Source organism: Plutella xylostella, chromosome 21 (genome assembly GCF_932276165.1).
Source record: "Plutella xylostella chromosome 21, ilPluXylo3.1, whole genome shotgun sequence".
NCBI classification, from domain to species: Eukaryota; Metazoa; Arthropoda; class Insecta; order Lepidoptera; family Plutellidae; genus Plutella; species Plutella xylostella.
Genome location: NC_064001.1, coordinates 1131942 through 1152246, shown reverse-complemented (window position 1 = coordinate 1152246; position 20305 = coordinate 1131942). Strand labels below are relative to the sequence as shown.

Sequence of the window (20305 nt, the reverse complement as noted above, 5' to 3'; positions counted from 1 at the left end):
GCCGTAAGTTTGCTTTGTTGTTGTTAAAAATCTATTTATTTACCTACGTAAGAAGCGTGTCACACTTAGAAATAAACTTCTCTTTCACTATTTTCCATATATTTTACAACAATTTAATTTACCTATCTTCCTAGTTCACTGTAATGTCCCGGTAATGCACCGCCTATCTGTTTCACCAATTATGTATTAGTACTACTCGTAGAAGTATGTAAGTAGGTACATTTAAATAAGAACTTTGCTACCAAAATTATCGATCACGTGCCCAAGTGATAGGACATTGTGCTTCCTGTATTCCGCCTTATTTAATATTCCTACAAATATATAAATAGCAAATATTTGCTCTACATTGATAATAATCATATTAATAATCAACAACAGTCTAATGAGGGGTAGGAGGAGTCTGTCATTGCCGTTTCCTATATCAATGAAGCTATTTAATTACTCGTGAGTATAGTTTCTAATAAATTAGTGATTTTCTCTATATAGTGGTCAAAGTATACAAAACAGGACAACTCACCCCATCAGGCGTCTTCAGATACTGCTGCTTCATCACTTCGAGCTCCAGGTTCTGCAGTGTCGGCATCGAGATGGAGTTCCTCCGCAGCCCCAGCGATCTCTTCTCTATCTCCTCCCTCTCTTTCTCCATCTCTTGTGTCTCTTTCTCTTTAAACTCCTCTCCAGCTTTGGAGGAACTTGGCGATACCGTCGAAGGCACTTCCGTTGACTTCGTGCTTGGGCTGCTTGGACTAGTTTTGCTTGATCTAGAAGATTCGTCTAGAGTAATGTAGAGTGTTCCTTCTGGAGTGTCTACGACTATGGTGTCGGCGTTGGGTGACTTGATGACTGGTCCCATGTCCGACGCGTGAATTTGTGCTTTCTCTACGTCTAGTTTTTCGTTGTTTTTAACTCTTTTCGGTCGTTGTGGGTCTTTGTCTCCGAAATGCTCTAGATCGATCAATTCGTCTACGTAAGGGATGTTTTTGTTGGCTCGTATTTCATTTGAGTTGAGCCCTTTTGATATTTCTTCGTGCGTTGTGTTTTGGTTTTCCATTTTTATGTAGATTTCTTCGTTCGTACTTTAATATTCCATGGTCACCTGAAATGAGATATAAAGTTACGAGTTACGTTTTGTAAAAATAAATCATGCTGTAAGTTTTATGCGTTTTCATATACGATAACGTAAAAGTACATGAAAGTATTTGATCAGCTAGGTTTAAATTTACAACAGAACAAAGACAAAAATAATCGATTTATTATATATTAATAGGTATAGGTATACAAACATATTATGAATAAAAAACCACAGCTTAATCCTAATTCTCCTAAGGCTAAGTACACACTAGCTCAGCTCTTCGCAAGGTCGCGTACACAGTGGTCTGTTTACCAGCTGATTATCTTGTGCGTGATTAAACTCTGTGCACACCACTAAACCATCCTAGTACCTACCTAGTACGTACCTACTGTGTAACACAGTGACGTCACACCTAACGACCCATACACGTTTGCTTAACACAAATTAGCATCGCCTGCATTTAATATCAAGATCTGTAACTTTTAATGACATGACAATAAAGTGGTGTTTGTAATGGGATAAATTGATCGTTTGTTCGGGCACAGTAAAGTACTTTAAAAGTGTTTTATGGTGAAAATTGGTGGGTATAACCTAAAATGGATGTGCTGATAGGTTGACGCTCCATAAGGCCGGTTAATATCGCACGCACCGCACACCACACACAAAGCCTATGAGCCTCAATGTGTCCTATCTAACACTATGAAAAATTCTATCTGTACAGGACTGTTCGATCATTAGAAGACATTATTATTATTTTTTTCTGTAACTCTACAATATTATATTTACGTATTTAAACTTTTTTAAAGTAAGGTTAGGAATAATGATATGAAACCAATGCGATGATGTGATGAAATAATACCTACTTGTTGCTTTCAAACTTTTTCGTGAAAAGGAAGTAGGTAGGTATTATCTAACTTTTGAGAATCCATGTTTTATAAACATGCAAGAACTTACTGCCTAAATTTATCGCAGCATAAAATATATGAACAGAGTCACAAATGCGATCACACACGTCCCGTACACAATGTAGTCCAAATTGTAAAAAACCACAAACTGTTTTAACTTTCCACCGCACAACCTTCCCCTATCGGCACTGGAACACATTATAGTTAATTTGAACTGAAAATCGATTGTTTACAAAAAGGTCTTATTACTGAAACGACACACTAATCAACTCTAATCGTCTCAAATTGCCGGCAAACAGCGTGGTAATCAAATTCTTGTAATCATTTTTTAGAGCGCGCTAATCATCCAAAATGGCCGCGTGATTTCGTTTCACACTTCGTGGTCTACGACGTGAGGCTGTGAGGAGAACATTTACATAATATGTTGAGGAAATAATATCACTCAAGAACTTGTCGGAGCGGTGCCGATGCCGGTGGTAGCACAGACGGGTAGGCGCCCACTTCTCACGCCAGAGTTGCGGGTTCGAATCCCGGCGGTGACATAATACCAATGAGTTCTTTTAATTTAATTAAGTGTACCATTGCTCTTACGGTGAAGGAAAACATCGTGAGGAAACCTGCATATTTAGATTTAGCACATCTAGATAAGTGAACCCACCAACCCGCAGTGGACCAGCGTGGTGGGAAATGGTCCAAGGAAGGCAGTTTAGACCTTGGGGATATGCACAAAGGTTCCACTAGAGAGAGCCAGGTGCAGCTACACCCCACACAGACATCCAGTGGTGGCTGGATGAGGATGGCCGAGGACAGAGTGTTGTGGCGCTGCTTGGGGGAGGCCATGTTCTGCAGTTGACTATAACTGGCTGATGATGACCAGTCGGACCCGCCTACAACTAAGCTGTACTGCAAGATGCCTAGAAGAATTAAGGCATGGAAGATTCCGCGCACACGGCTATTGAACCGTAAGAAAAACTATCGGTTCAAGTAGTTTGTTTTGTTGGTAACTAGTAGTTTGTTTCTATAAAGTAACTTATTTTACCTACGCTTAAGAGTGTTGTTTTTTGTGAGAATTAAATGTTTTCCTCATTTATCTATGAGTACTTTATTTACTACTACGTTTTTTGCATGGGGTCGCTGATCTCTGGGTTCTTATTACGCAATAATGTACATGCTTATTTAAATATTATGTTTGCATAAAGGTCAAGGGCGTACCCAGGATTTCAGCTAGGGGGGGGCAGCTCTTGAGATGATGGTCGGTCGGGTATATTGAAACAAAAATAATGAAAATTGTCTTTTATTAAGGTCAACTAGGCCAATTGCGTCTACGGGCCAAATTAATCTTTTCGATCCTATTTGAAAACGGCTTTATCAATATTGAAAAATGCCATCTAGTTACGGTGGCTTAAACTAAATACTTTACATGAACTGCAGACAGATGGTGTTGTAGTCAACATAATACTATCCAAGTATTCAGTCATTTTGTGATTTGCACATTTTTTTGAAAGTTTGGTACTGTGACAGGTGATTGAAAATGTGAATCTAAAGTTTTCTTTATCAATTGATTTTATTCAGTAGGTATTCTAAACAATATTCATTGGGCTACTTATATAGACACAAATTTTCAATGAAATAGCTTTATTTGATGAATTAATGATGTTAATTTTTTTATGTTTGATAAAAGTCTTGGGGTAAATGCGTTAGGCGTAATTGCGATTGTTGCAACGCATTGCCTCAAAACAGAAATCGTCAACCTTTTAATACATACATAATTATGCTCACGACTGTAGTCACCCGCTTTTCGCTGTAAATTTGTATCGCCGTTTTTTATTGAGTACAATGCAATAAGTTGTCGGGTAAGTGTAAGTGTACAACCCGACTGTCAGATTTTTTCAAGCTGCCCGAAGGCCTCTGACTAGGCTTAACAACTGCTGCCGAAGCAGCAACCGGGACCCACGGCTTAACGTGCCATCCAAAGCACGGAAGCGTCCAGAAAAGAACCATTTGAAATCGGTCATCCATCCTAGGCTGACCATGCCATGTGTTGACCTCAGTGATCAGTTACGATCACTGAAACCAGCTCGATAAGGATTTTTACTATTTATGAACACTAAACTTATTGAAGAGTATGGGTTTTGCCATGCACATATTTTAATTGATATCTAAGTTTAATACTCGTATTTGATCCAATCTTACTATTTTTCTAAAGAATATAAATGAGAGGATGTACCTATGGATGTTACCTACCTATTTTACCTGGTACCTTTATTTTATTCACTACTGTCACTCACCACTATTAAATCTACATTCTTACTCACTTTACAGGAGTACTTAGGTAGTTCTTTTTTCATAAAAATGTTATTAGGATTTATCATGGAGTAAATGCGTCCATTAAAATTAGACGCATTTTCCTGATTTCTACTAAATTATCTGTGAATTCGTCAATAGTTTCTTTTGGCTTAATTAACTGCCATACTATTGCACAAAAAAATTAACTGGATAAAGTCTCTTATTTTTTACCCAACTGCCGAAGGAGGAGGGTAATGTTTTTCGATTGTATGTATGTATGTCTGTTTCTTTGTTCCCTCCTGTAGCCTAAACGGCTTGATAGATTTTGATGTATGAGGTATCGTTAGAAGCGTTTTGATTGCGCGATAGTTATAGGCTATGTGACGTTATATTAAAATGTATAAAGCGCCCTCTAGAGGACATAAAGTGATGATCGAAAAAATTATAATTTTCCAACTATGCCGTGTGGGGTATCAAATGAAAGGGCTTGATTAGCACATTACAAAAATATGCATATTAAACTAAAACGTGACTACAAACATACAATTTCATAAAACAAAAACAACTAAAAGTATCGCACCGACCCGAAAGTATCGCAGGCGGGGACCAACTTGACCGCCACACAAGGTACACACTATCTAAGTCACATTCAGCTAAATGGTGAACCCTCTGCTGGTCCCCGCCTGCGATACTTTCCATTAACATTGAGGCTTGTTTTCATCTTATTAGCATGCAGTCGGGTTTTTTGTTTGTTTATAATTATTTCACGGAAAGCTTACCTATTGAATAGTTACATACTAAAAACACATTTGCCTCAAACCTGGAAAATGCGTTCAAAATCACGATTTTTTTAAGACAAATAAGAAACTTTTATAAAATTTCAGCAAAGAAATCAATGCTTTAAATTAGTTAAGAAATAGTTGTTTAATAGTCGTTAGTTTCTTAAAGTCACTTTTATATTAAATTTTTCATACCTTTGCTCCCATTATTCCGAAAACTTTTAGTGATCTAAAAATTCAACGTAACCCCAGTTGACCTTAATTAGTTTGATTAAGATACAAAACAAAATAGGTAGGTAGGTAAGAGTAGATAACACGTTTTTAATTCCGACTTGGCAGGAAAATTTACGTTTACTTTATCTTCTAGGGGGGGGCAGCTGCCCCCCCCTGCCCCTACCTGGGTACGCCCTTGATAAAGGTAGTACGTAAAGAATACATAAACAGCTTCGCAACAGATTAACAAATTTGATATTATAATCAATCTCCTGAAAAGTTTATGCAGGTAAGTTACAAAGATTTATAAAACATCTAATTGTATACATCTATGGGTACAGCCACCATTTCAATAGAATTATTAGTTTCCAACTGACAAAGTAATCCTTAACCCAACCGTTGTGTCACTGTTGAAACTAACCCTTACGTCGCGGGAATAAACCACATTCTATGCAAAGTTACACGTGCGTTAAACTATACACTATACAGCAACATCTCACAAGATCTAAAGATAAAGCAGAACGATCCCTAATGGACGCATAATGGCCACACTTAGAATAAATCACTGAACAAAATACTTAGTTTGCCACTAAACGACGCGAAATATTCCTGAAGTATCTTGAAATCGCTGAAACGATCATTTTGTTACATTGTCCTGTAAAGAAAGACTAACCGACAAACAACCTTTTATGGGTAGTGGCCGTATCACGAACTTTTGTTCCAATTTAAAGGTAAAAAGTCTTATAACTGGACTTTGTAGAGCTCCAAACCGTTTACTAATCATTGTTCTCCGATAGAGCAGTTCCTCAAAAGCACAGATCGGCGACAATGTTGCTTCACCGAAATAATGCTTGTCCGATAACACGTTAGCCGAAAATACTTTTCAATTATGATTGGTAACACAAAATAATTCTTCACAACCCGGTTCCCCAAACTACTGTTCGACGACGCGACGGTTAATTCGCCGAAAATATGATTTGCCAGTAGCACGTGACATTAGCACAACAGTAGTCTGTTCGACAATGATTGTTTTAACTTCACCGTGTTCAAACACTGTGCCAAATGTTTTTGCTAAAAAGTTTCACCGAATAGTGTTATAGGAGATGCAATTTGTCGGTTAACCAATTTCACATGCTGTGCAGTCGAAAAAGCATTCTATCGTTGAACCTATCGTCATCGAAAAGTACTTTCGGCTAACCGTGTTATCGGACAAGCATTATTTTGGTGAAGCAACCTTGTCGTCGATCTGTTCTTTTGAGGAACCGCGATATAGGAGAACAATAATTATTAGTAAACGATTCGGAGCCATACAAAGTCTAGTTATAAGACTTTTTACCTTTAAATTGAAAGAAATCTTGTTAGTTTCCCTACTGAGATTTGTCCGCCTATGTAGTTGTTTTGGCTATATCTTGGTCATACCTTAATCGATTTTAGATTGAATTATATGTCATTTTAAAGCTTATAAATTGACTATATTTTAACTGTAGTGCCTGAAAATTTTTCAGATAAAATTCTTTTTTAATTAAGCATTTTTGTTTTCACCTTTTGCAACATTTTCTTAATGTATCAATTATTTTGAAGCACTGTGTCTAAATTAAGTTGAATATTGCGAATTTAATGATTATAATTAGGTAACTAGGGTGCCACTGATGCAAAACAATGTAAAAAGTATTAATAAAATGGTTAGTTTTTTAAATATTTGGCTTTTAAACATAAATTTTGGCAAAATTATAAAAACAACTTAAAACATTATGCACTTAATGCATTATGGGGTTAAATCGACTGGAAATGCTTTCGTCTATAACCCATTTGAAGGAATACATCGACTTTCCAATCACTGTATATCTTACAAATATTATAAACGTAGAAATGTGTAAGCTAAACATGGATGGATGGTTGTTACTCTTTTACGTAAAACTACTGAACTTATTTTGATTTGTTTATTTTATGTACTTACTTAGCTGACCCCCTGAATTAACACAAAGTTAGTTAGTTTTATCCCAGAATACAAATGGAAAAGCCTTTTAAGGCGAAGCTTACAGTCTAGTGTTGTTATGTTTCTATAAATATCCCTTTCTGTTGATCGGCACCTACATATATGTCACACAAGCCAGTAATTCTAATTAGAATACCGCATTGATATTGTAATAATGACCTCGGGGAACAAAGCCCCTTATTCATACATCGCACACGCTATAGTAACTGAACTATTTATTCCCTGTTGGACTAAGTATATTGGAGTTTTGCGATTGAACTAGTAAAGCTAATTAAATAATTTAATCTCCCAAAAATTGTAACCAATCGAAATACATTAAAGGATAGCTATAGAGATACTTAAGTTATTTTGAAACTCCTATAATTGAATTATAGGATAGTACAAGGTAATTGTATATTATTAAAGTAAAGACAAATTAATTAGGGCGGCTCCAGGTGTCTTTCTAAACAACTTTAGTTTTGGGACTTGTGAAAATTTGCGGTGAAAAAAAATTGGTTCTCCATAGTAGCTTTGTTGGAACGTTTTTACAATGGGAGTACAAAATTATTTTTTCCCGAATTTCTAATCTATTTTACGGGGGGTGATTATTTTATAATAATGTGATTTGTTGACTGTAGGTACCAGTCACCATAGATTTAAAGGATGCAAATTTGACCAAGTCTTAAGAGAATTGTTTACTTAGGCGAGTATACGTAAAGAGGTTATCTCTTACGTGTTATCATTATCATCAAATTTCTCCTTGGCCGTATAGTTTATACTATAATGAGTATCGCAATATATTTAGCAATTATAAGTTTACTCAGTATTTTTTTGTAAGTAATTAGAACAGGAAACAAAAGAAATATATATATTTACAGTAGCAATATTTACATGAAATACATGAATTTTATGTTTTTGTCTGGGGCACAGGGGACCTTTGGTATTTATAATAAGATTCGGGTAAGTACGTGACAAGTAAGTAGTAGTTAAGTACTTACAATAGCGAATTATTTTCGAATGAGATAAATAAAATATTCTATACTTAACTCATATTCAATATAAAAAGTCACACATCTCAGGAATTAGAACACCACAACATAATATTTGTACCTGTACCTTTCCCGTTTATTATTTAAGTAATTCCTCCACCCAAAAGTTGACTGGAAGAGATCGCTTTTAACGACAAAGCCATCTATTGAGTAATATCCCCTGTATAAAATTGTTACTAGTGTTCTGTTAAAATTGTTAAATCAATAAAGTAGGTAGCCTTCTACTCTATAAACTACTACATTAATACCAATACCTATTACAGGTATATGATAACGGGTGTAGGTAATCATTAAAAATGACCAATATTATTGCTTTCAGTTGAAAATATTGAGACAGGCATGTAGGACATGGCCAGTTTTCAAGTATATCTTTACGCAGATTGTGCTAATCAGAGTACAAATTGACAGCTCAGATGACCGACTGAGATTAGTGTCATCCGCCGGCTAAACGTCCGTTTAACATCCGTTTAACTGATAAGTAAGAGTATATACGTTCCGAGAGGGGTTCAAAGGGGATGATAATGATCTGTTACCCTAAAAAAATACATTGTTATTGCGATTAGGTAAACGGCAAAAAGTGTAGGACGCCCTCCAGCTAGATGAGGTGACGACTTGTGAAAGGTGGCTGGTAATTTGGATGCGGAAAACTATAGATCGCGTCCAGTGGCGTGCTTTGGAGAGGCCTACGTACAGCTGTAAACTGCTATAGGCTGATGATAATGATGATAATAAATTTATGTACTTGCAAAGAATATCTATCTAAGTAAACATGTAAATGTATAAGATCTAACAGTGTGTATCGTCTGTTAGGACTGTCTGGGATAGTAATCAGAATTTGACCTCCATCCCGCGTGACCCAAGGCGCATCTTAGGACTTAAGTCCGCATAAGTCCTGAATTACAATAATTTAATTAGGTAACTGTTAGCAATGCAGAACGAAGTAGATTAATAATATTCTCAATATGCACTACCTACACGTATATTCCAATTAGATATCTAAGTAAGTTGTATTAGGTATGCTATGATATTTTTTGTATAATTTATATGCTAGCTATATTAAGTTCGAATTATTTAAAAAGGTAGGAAGACAGCTGATTATGAGATGAAAATCTTTACGATGCTACAGATGGACAATAAAATACGAATTCGAGCAATACAACTTAGGTAACTTACCCAAACAAAATACTGAATAAAACCTTTTTGCTTCCACGGACCACAACACAACACTGGCAGTTACAAATTACAAAAATTGCAAGAAGGAAATATTTCATAAAGTTAACTTTTTAAATTGCAAACTTTTTACGCGCGCATGTGATTCCACAGATTGCCAGCGTCGCGCGCGCGCCGCACTGCCCTATCGTGTGTAATCTGTTTACCTACTTGAACGCAGCCAAACTATCCTTGCCGGTCATTATTATGAGTTCATCTTTACATGTTTACTTACTTAGATTAGATTTAGGTAATCGCTCTTGCGATTATCGGCGGAATTGTTAACCTTTTCGGTTATTTTATTCAGGTCGAGGCGATACCTACAGGGTATGGCCAATGTATCCGATACTTACAGAAATTTAAAAACGCATGTGAAGGTGAACAGTACTGCTACTCTTGATACGCAAGACGGTTATTCATATTGCGTTAATATTGTGCTCGAGTCAGAACCAATTTCAATTTAGATTTGGTACTCTTGACGTCTATTTGGTTACAATTCGGTTTCACTTAAAATTTGGTTATGATTGTTTGAAACTGTTTTATCGACTTTGTGAAAGAATGAATGAAAAGGAAAAAATAACAAAAACTGTCGTGAATAGTGTCAAGTTGACACTATCGAAGCGTCTGTAGTCGAGCGGGCTTCAGTGATCGTAACTGATCACTGAGGTTAAGCAACAACTGGCACGGTCAGCCATTGGATGGGTGACCAATTTCAAGTGGTTCTTTTCTGGACGCTTCCGTGCTTCGGACGGCACGTTAAGCTGTGGGACCCGGTTGCTGCTTCGGCAGCAGTCCTTAATCCTAGTCAGAGGCCTGTACTGTATTTTATTTATGTAGCCTTGATGTATGTAACAAGTGTATCATTTGTTGGTCTTCAAATAAATAAATAAACTCTTTCAGCACAAGCTTGCTTGTGTTGGGGTCCACCAACCCGCACTAGGCCAGCGTGGTGGACTAGGCCTAAACCCTTCCTTCATGACGGGCTCTATGTCTCCACATAGTTCATCAAAAAGTTCTTTTGTGAGGCGGTAATTATCGACGAACTCCGCCTGTCCCATTTCCACTGCTTCGTCCAAATATCTCACCATTCGCCGCTGATTTTTGCACCTCCGGATATCTCTTCGCTGCGCATTGCGCTAAATCGCTATTCTTAGTGCTAAATAAGCCATAACACAGCATCTTTAGTCCCAAATACCAGTACCACACAAAACCACACAAAATCGCCACTCACAAGTACAAATACAAGTAATAAAGTTACTTTTTTCTTCTTGCCTTAGCGATTGCGTATATCCAGTTTGTTCAATATTGACAACTGTCAAAATGGCGGTCAAGAGTACCAACTTGCGTTCGTAACCGAATTTAGACCAGTTCACCCGAAAACCACCAAATACGGTAGGCAAGGTGGCGCTACCATCGTGTTCCAGAGTGCCAAATGACTCGAAGGCAAGCGTGACACAATGGATTGCGCGTCGAGAGTACCACTACAGGAAAGACGTAACCTAACTACGGCTCCTAGAGATAGTGGTAAGTACTTAGGCATCCTAGGTACTTATAAAATCAAAAAGGCGAAATATTACTTAGTTAAGTATAGAACACGTAACCAACATTAGTACTACGGTACTATGTCTGTTCAGCTAATCATTATCTAATCAAAGACGCTCGACATACCGGGTTATCCATGCTTACCTGCTTAATAATTATAGACACTACCCATACAACTACACTTCTTAGTTATTCATTAGCTAGGTACTTCGTACCTGATATTACAGAAGAAGCCACCGTACCTACCATATTCCCTATATCATCATCGGCCTATAGCGGTCCAGTACTGCTACTCTTGACACGCAAGACGGTTATTCATATTGCGGTAATATTGCCTTCGAGTCATTTGGCACTCTGGAACACGATGGTAGCGCCACCTTGCCTACCGTATTTGGTGGTTTTCGGGTGAACTAGTCTAAATTCGGTTACGAACGCTAGTTGGTACTCTTGACCGCCATTTTGACAGTTGTCAATATTGAACAAACTGGATATACGCAATCGCTAAGGCAAGAAGAAAAAAGTAACTTTATTACTTGTATTTGTACTTGTGAGTGGCGATTTTGTGTGGTTTTGTGTGGTACTGGTATTTGAGACTAAAGATGCTGTGTTATGGCTTATTTAGCACTACGAATAGCGATTTAGCGCAATGCGCAGCGAAGAGATATCCGGAGGCGCAAAAATCAGCGGCGAATGGTGAGATATTTGGACGAAGCAGTGGAAATGGGACAGGCGGAGTTCGTCGATAATTACCGCCTCACAAAAGAACTTTTTGATGAACTATGTGGAGACATAGAGCCCTTCATGAAGGAAGGGTTTAGGCCTAGTCCACCACGCTGGTCTAGTGCGGGTTGGTGGACCCCAACACAAGCAAGCTTGTGCTGAAAGAGTTTATTTATTTATTTGAAGACCAACAAATGATACACGATACACTTGTTACATACATCAAGGCTACATAAATAAAATACAGTACAGGCCTCTGACTAGGATTAAGGACTGCTGCCAAAGCAGCAACCGGGCCCCACAGCTTAACGTGCCGTCCGAAGCACGGAAGCGTCCAGAAAAGAACCACTTGAAATTGGTCACCCATCCAATGGCTGACTGTGCCAGTTGTTGCTTAACCTCAGTGATCAGTTACGATCACTTAAGCCCGCTCGACTACAGACGCTTCGATAGTGTCAACTTGACACTATTCACGACAGTTTTTGTTATTTTTTCCTTTTCATTCATTCTTTCACAAAGTCGATAAAACAGTTTCAAACAATCATAACCAAATTTTAAGTGAAACCGAATTGTAACCAAATAGACGTCAAGAGTACCAAATCTAAATTGAAATTGGTTCTGACTCGAGCACAATATTATTGGAGTTTTACCTACCATTAAAACTCTTATTATGTTTCCAGCGACATCTGAAATCCATGTTATGAGATAGCATCTCCCTTATCGTCACGCCAACTTGCAGTTTTCAAATATTCGCGCCTAAATTCCACGCTTCTCATTGGTCAAGCACTCGGGCGGCGTCCTTTCTAGCCGTCAAGTTGGTGAATTTTCCGCCATTATATTCCCGAATAATCATAATAATGCAGCGCCAGGTAGCGCTTGCTGGATTTCAGATGTCGCTGGAAACATAATAAGAGTTTTAATGGTAGGTAAAACTCCAATATTATGTGTTCCGTAGCGACATCTGAAATCCATGTTATGAGAAATGTCTGTTATCACCTGGCGGCTAGAGATGACGCAATAATGTGAAGTAGGTAGGTACTTTGATCATCACCAGATATAAAGCTGTGATGAGAATCTAGGTACTAACTATGGAAATACCAATGAAATGGAGGAAACCATATTATATAATAATACTAATTTATTGGAAATAAATTGGCCATGAACCTATAGGACCTAATCACAACAAACTTAGAATAATTATGTACCTATTTAGGCATGTAATATCACATAATAATTCTGTTAACAGAAATCAATTTTCTAAAAATATAATTATTATCACACAAAATATTCTTATCTCAATCACAATGTAACAAGAACAAGAATATAATACTAACAATAGAGTATTACACAGATTCAAAATATAATGACAAGGAATGTTTGCCCTCATTAGGTTTAACAACTGGTAGCAATTCTCTTTGATAAAACTTACGAAAAGTTATCACAGATTGCCAATTGGCTCTAGAAATAATGTCATTTACAGGTTACAGGTTCTATCCAGTTTAAGGAAGAAACAGCTGACCGTGTACTTCCTGGTGAAGCACTTATACCGGAATCCTTAAGGCAACGTCTAATCCATCCACCAATAATAGTAGCCGAAGCTGGTTTAACTTCTCCTCTACATGTTAAAAACAATTCAGTGAGCTGTTTCCCCTCTCTCTTAATACTAGACAATTCTAATAAACGTCTTAACCAGAAAATTACATCAATATTATGATCTGCCCCCGATAACAGCTTCCAACCTGACTGTTGAAATGAGTTGGTATCTGTTTTTGAACCAAATACAGGAATTAGGACTATACTATTACCATTGTCAATTAAATGTTCATTGTCACAACGCAGCAAAGTTAAATCATGTACCCTGAGCCTCGAGTATAATAGGAGTAAAACAGCTATTCTCTTAGTTACTTCAAACCAGTTATCTACCTGTGGAGAAGAATGTTGTAGATATCTATGAGCACCCGTGCATCCCAGATGGGTGCTTTCATGGGCACAGGTTTTGCTACTGAAATAGCTTTTAAATCGTGTTTTTCCACCGGATTCTGTGGTGTTTTTTCCTGAGAACTGATTTCACACATACTATAAATAACAGATTTATGAACAAGAACCGATTTGAGGTATGCCCCAAAGGCTGAAGATCCTTTCTACTGCTGGGCTGAGTAAATGCCACTCTGGAGTTGGTCGACCACGTGACAAGCAGTTTGCGTTGTAAGGGCCTGGAAGGTACTGTGGTATCAGCATAATGTCGAGCTCGTCAATGAGGTCCATTAGTGTCTTGGCTAGACAATGTAGGGTCAACGACCTGGTCCCTCCTTCTTTCTTGATGTAGGCCATAACTGTCCAGTTGTCGTTCTAGTCTGCAGTAATACTGTTGTATGTCTGAGTGTCTTGTATTTCATTCTTATGGCACCTATAACAGCGAACATTTCCTTTCAATTGCAATGCCATGACATCTGAAAACTCTCCAACTGGCCGATGACTTTGGAATCGTTTATTTGGGTTCCCTGTGCCTGGTCTGAGGCATCTGTGGCCAGGTAATATATCACTTGATGTGGTTCGTGGATCAAGGACGGGATGTGCAGATTCTGTAGCCACCACTTTAGTTCTGTTGAAACCTCTTCTGGAATCAATAACTCTGTCTGGGGGCATAGTTTGAGTTTTTGACAGTGTCTTTGCATAAAACGGCAATGCAGCCTTCCCCGGTGGGTGATGAAGGCTGCAAAGTTGAGTTTCCCTAAGAGGCGTTGTGCCTGCTTCAGGATCCAACTGCCACATGCCAACAGACGAGTAATTGACTGTTGAATACTGTCTGTCTTTGATGGTGGGAGGGACTTGCAGTTTGCGTGTATGTCCCAACCCACACCCAAGAAATCCAGACTTTTTGATGGAGTAATTATGGACTTTTGAAAGTTGATGATCCATCCTAAGCTTTGTAGAAGATCTATTGTTGCTCTTGTGTGTTCTAAGAGGATCTCTCTCTTTGCAGTTGCACTGACTGACAAGGCATTAATCGGCGAGATACACAATTATGTGAAATCCTCGAGTCCTGAGTGTTTTCGCTATCCAATTGGTGATTGTTGCAACCATTTGGTTTATCTGAGCAGTCATTCTTTGCGACATCTGTATATGGAAACTTATTATGTTTTCTGCTGAGGTATAATCAGTGGTGGTTTCGTAAAAACTGGGATTCGAGCTGATTTTATTAGTTTTAGTACTACAGGTGGCACCATGAGTGATTCCCAAACGTTAAGGTAGTATTGAAGGCAGCCACCTACAAACGGCTATAAGTCATTTATCATAAGATTTTTTGAATTTATTGTAATTGGACTTGTTTTTGTTATCGAACTTTTTGTCTCCCCCTCCTGCTTGAAAACCACGAAAGGGCCTTGGCTTATAAGACGGATGAGCAGAGTGTGAGTGTGCCGGGGGCACGGGATGTACCGACTGTAACGGCCTAGCACTGCGCGCGGGTTGTCTTGTCGGCGATGTAAAGACCGATAACCCTGACCTTGAAGTCGAAGGTTGTGGTTCAGTGTTATATTTCACGGCAGCACGCTTTAACTTGTCAATACCGCCTATTTTATTGATGTACTCTGCCAGCATTACTGGATTAAATAAATATTCAGATGACGGTGGAATATTGTCTACGCCCTGACAGATATATTTATCGCCAATAAGTTTCAAAAGTGCCCCCCTACGTGCCGCAATACATTCGTTCCGCTTTCCGCAAATAATCTGTAATATATCCTGAGACACTAGTATATACTTAGAATCCTTATCAAAAATTTCTTTCATTTTCGTATACAAGGTAGAAGCTGTTATCGGTTCATTGACCTTTGACGCCCAGTCAATAACATTTTGCAGTGAAGAATTAACTATTTCATTTTGAGTTAAGAATGCATTCGATAATGCTGCAATACTACGCTCCATACGAGGCCAGTTAATAAAGGAACTCGACTCGTCGGCCAGGCTAGCCAATTCTTCGTTAACTTTTAAGTCTACGAACGCGGGACACGCTAAATATTTCTTTTGGGTGTCAGCATATCGCACAGACTTCCAGTCACTTTTGTTAAAGTGTTGATGTTCCACAAGTTTAGCCACTCTATGAGATGGCGCCGCCGGAACTAACGGTTCTTTTATGGAAATTGATAAATTACACACCTCGTCATTTGATTGTGGTGGAAGTAAAAATTCTTGTGGCTTTAGTTGGTTGGTTTTGCACTCACTAAGTCAGATAATTGACTTACCAGCTGCTGCGACAGAACTTCAAACCTTGTATCGAGCCCAGAAGAACTCGATGAGCAGACACGGGGGCGGGTTGCGCCCCGGCGGCGGCGGTGGCGCGGGCGCGAACGCAAGCGCGCGCGACGGCGGGACGCGCGGCGCGTGCCGCGGCGATCCCTGCGGCTGCGGCGCGCGCACTCTGATGAGCTGCTGGCCCTGCTCCTGCTGCTGCCACTCCGAGAACCATGGCTTCGGGAACTCGACGTATCTCGACGTCTCTTACGAGAGCGAGAGGGCGGCGGCAGCAGACGCGTGGGCGTGGCGGGGGCGGCGGCCGCGCCGGCCGGGCGCGGCGCCGGGCCTCCCGCCTCCTGCACTTGCGTGTTGTGTTCCTCTGGCGCGCCTGCTACGGGGGACCGCAGCATGTACACCACACACTCATTTTCTTCGGAAAGGCACGCGCCATTTTGACTTGCGGAAAACACTTCCGCGGTCGAATTGCACTCATCTGACACTGCATCCATCTTAATTTTGGTATTTTCACACAACACGCGAGACGCGAACAAAATCTTGTTGGAAATTTGCTAATATTTCAGTTAAAACAAGATTTTGAAAAAACTGCAATGCGTACGACTTTAAGTTGGACGCAATAATGGCGGAAAATTCACCAACTTGACGGCTAGAAAGGACGCCGCCCGAGTGCTTGACCAATGAGAAGCGTGGAATTTAGGCGCGAATATTTGAAAACTGCAAGTTGGCGTGACGATAAGGGAGATGCTATCTCATAACATGGATTTCAGATGTCGCTACGGAACACATAATAACGCAATATGAATAACCGTCTTGCGTATCAAGAGTAGCAGTACAGGCCGTAGGCCTCTCCCAAAGCACGCTACTGGATGCATTCTATAGCTTTTCGCATCCAATATAGAGCCTATAGCAGTTTAGTGCTGGACGTAGGCCTCTCCCAAAGCACGCCACTGGTATATAGGTAAGTACATAATTTACCTACTTAAGTAGGTATGTACTACTTACTGATTGTATTCGCGATGACCTATGTAATATCTACTTATGCTTGTAATGATAAGCAATTCAAATACACTCGTTCGCTCGCTATTCAGTTTATTCAATACGCTAACTAGGTTTGTTTGACAAGTCAGTTCCATAGAAGTAATGAAACAAGGTAAGTTCTAACTTTCCACCCGGTAATGTAACGAAGGTAGGTATCTCTCTCTACTATTATAATATAGGTAACATCATTACATTTACTTGATTACATTACAAACGCTGTCACTATTTTTTTCAGTAGCTATATAGGCATAAATTCATAGATTTTAAAGTTATTGTACTGGGTCAAGAATATCTGACTAATACAATACACCACAGAAATACCTAATTAATAGCATCACTCTATATGACGAAAAACTATGTTTTGTGGCGCTGCTGCACGAGCCACGACCACGACTCTATCTCGTTTTTTTTAAAGGAGCCGATTGCATGACTGTTCTCAGTCGTTTATTTTTTCTTCAGTATAGAGCAACCCTCCAGGGCTACAAAAGTACCTAAGTATCACATAACTTGCGTAGGCTGGATCGCCTGCTAGATAGCGTTAACTGAATGTTACAGAGACAAAACTAATTTAATTTTAGCTGTCTGCGACGGACGGAAGTATCAATATTACGAGTCTACGGCCAAGTGACGCGGCTCACGTTACTGTAGTGTAGACGGAGGCATTAGGTACTTATGGTTTCATTTACATCATAATAATACTTACTTACTTACTCCGCTGGCTCAGCGACCCGAAGTGGATCTTGGGCTCAGACACAAGACGTCGCCACTGGTCTCTATCCTGCGCGGTCGCTCTCCAGTCGCCTGCCTGTAGCTGGTCTACGACCGCTTGGTACTCCAAGGTAGGCCCTCTTGGCAGCGCGATCCTCCCACATCCTTTGCAGATGACCAAGCCAACGGAGTCGCTGGGATTTAATTTCACCAGTGATATAGTACGTGTTTTTTTTTTTATGTAGCTAAACACGCTATACAGGTTGAGGTGTACAAAAGAAGCCTACTCGAATGCCTTATACCAACTCTACGTAGTTAGTTAGTTAGTACCTAGTACTCGTACGTAAGTTTTAGGGTATCTCCACTAACACCTAATTTTTTAATAAAAACAAATTATCTTTTAATATGAATACAATGTTTATTATTAAATCCAAGCAAAACTTATACATTACTGATTTCACACGTAACTTTCATTTTAACACCAGATGGATCTATACTAAATGTGGAATGTACAATATTATTACGGTGTCATGTGACTCATGGATCTCATGATCTATATTACATATTTATCAAGAAGAGATATGACAATACTATCAAATCTATGTATCGAATACGATAAATTCATGACGAATATTTATAATTATTATAGTTACAGTGATTTAACAATTTACAGTTAGTAATTTTAACTCTTGATTTATTTATTTTAAAGTAAAAAGACAACATAGTAACATAGGTATTGCATATAGTATTATAATGATTAATAACCGTAATTACTTTTGCAATAAAAGCGTGCATTTCATTTCACTAGGTAGGTAGATCCTATACAATAACCTGTGCCTATGCCATGGCACTCAATATATAAAACTTAACCACAGATTCCATGTATACTTAGACATAAATAATTGTTAAGTGAACTTAACATCAACTACATTACCTATAAAATAATAAATATATTCTATAAGAATTAGCTTCAATTCATACAAACTTCGCAATTTTTCGTTTCTTTTTATATTGCACGTAATTTTGAGAGAATAATTAATTGTTAACTATGTTTTAATTAGATTTTTTGTATTTATAATAATTCAGATAATGTGAATTTACTTATCTACTTTAATCTACAACTTTTTAATAACAAAAATCGTGATATTTCTTGTAAATCTATGTTTGACATAATTAAGTGTACTTACCAATAAAGCTATCAATACACTTGTCACTAGTAAGTCATGAAAGTTAACTACCGTTAGTTTTAACGTACAATAGCTTCAATTATAAATAAATATTCCATTATAAACTTAACATTTTACATAAAAGCGATAGCTACACATAAATATATATAGCTCAAATTTTATTTCCAATAATTGATTTCCATGCCTTATGGCACTAAAGACTTTCATACATTTTAATACTGCTTAAAAAATATCTAAACGAACACATTTAAAAACACTGTCATGGGCATGATATTGTATGAAAATATATAATAATAAATACTGCAATCAATATCACAAAACATATAAAACTTATCACTTACACAACACATAGGCTAACATTCATACCAAACAATGCATTGCCACAACTGCAATAATAACTCTTACTCTGTTTGACGGACTTATTTACAATGGCGGAGAATAACAAAAATCTCGTTTTGTACTAACCAAACAATTGGAACAGTCACAGATTTCACAGCTACATCATAGGAACGCTGAATGATACAGCCATCGCTATAAAAACGGCTACACTTCTGTACTTTGTCAAAGTAAAAGTTCAGCCGAAGTATACGTTTACATGAATCATAATAAGTAACAGTATCTGTGACACGACCGACTTAATTATTTATTTATTCAGGTAATTCATTTATTTCATTGCAAACAATTTAAGTCTAAGACAGATATGTAGAGTTTATTGACAATCTCAACGCGCAAACATCAAACAACACAGCTTCAAACTTCATCAAATCATTTCTTTAAAAACTTTCACTTAAATCTATTAACAAATTTAATAGATACCTAGTTAAACAGGATAACACTATCTCGAATCGGATTATATAAACCTAGATGATAATAATTATTATAAGTATCGCATTTTTTTATAAAGTACATAATTTATATTACGGGTAGAAAAGGGCAAGATAATTATAGTTAAATGTTTACATATGTAAAACTTTCAATTTAATTTTAATGAACAGTCGAGTCTGGGTGAATATTAGCTAAACTTTGGCAGCATCATCGCTAGAACCAATCAGAGAAAGTATTTATCAAAATGGCTTCTGATCCAACCAATCACAATAGGTACGATCATTCCATCTAACGGGCATTATATTTCCCTTTCTTCTTTCAAAAATATGATGATAAAAGTAGAGACATTTGAGAGCGATATAAAAAAACTGTTGCCAGCAAAATAATTACCTTTGATTGATTTATATACGACCAGTTGGATAGCATTAATGGTCTTAATGTATGAAGACCACTTCATGATTTCATTGCCCTGTCTTCCACAGCATGCCTACCCTTATGACTGTGATTTCGTGAGTAGGAAAACCAGCGTCAAAATATCAAGAG

The 20305-nt window shown here is 38.1% G+C and overlaps 1 protein-coding gene across 3 annotated transcripts in view; it reads right to left on the bottom strand.

Moving 5' to 3' along the window:
• Positions 1–9630, bottom strand: part of LOC105385392 (myogenesis-regulating glycosidase) — a 42024-nt gene extending 32394 nt beyond the window's left edge. The window contains exons 1-2 of one of the 3 annotated variants that reach the window (XM_011555761.3): positions 9453–9630; positions 518–1096 (exon numbers count right to left, since the gene is read on the bottom strand). In XM_011555761.3, coding sequence (XP_011554063.3) covers positions 518–1051 — 534 coding nt within the window. In that variant the 5' untranslated portion in view covers positions 1052–1096; positions 9453–9630. Of the gene's footprint in view, positions 1–517; positions 1097–1283; positions 1301–2026; positions 2278–9452 lie in introns of those variants that run through there. The other 2 variants (XM_011555763.3, XM_048628474.1) reach the window with 2 other exon arrangements.
• Positions 9631–20305: the final 10675 nt, after the last annotated feature.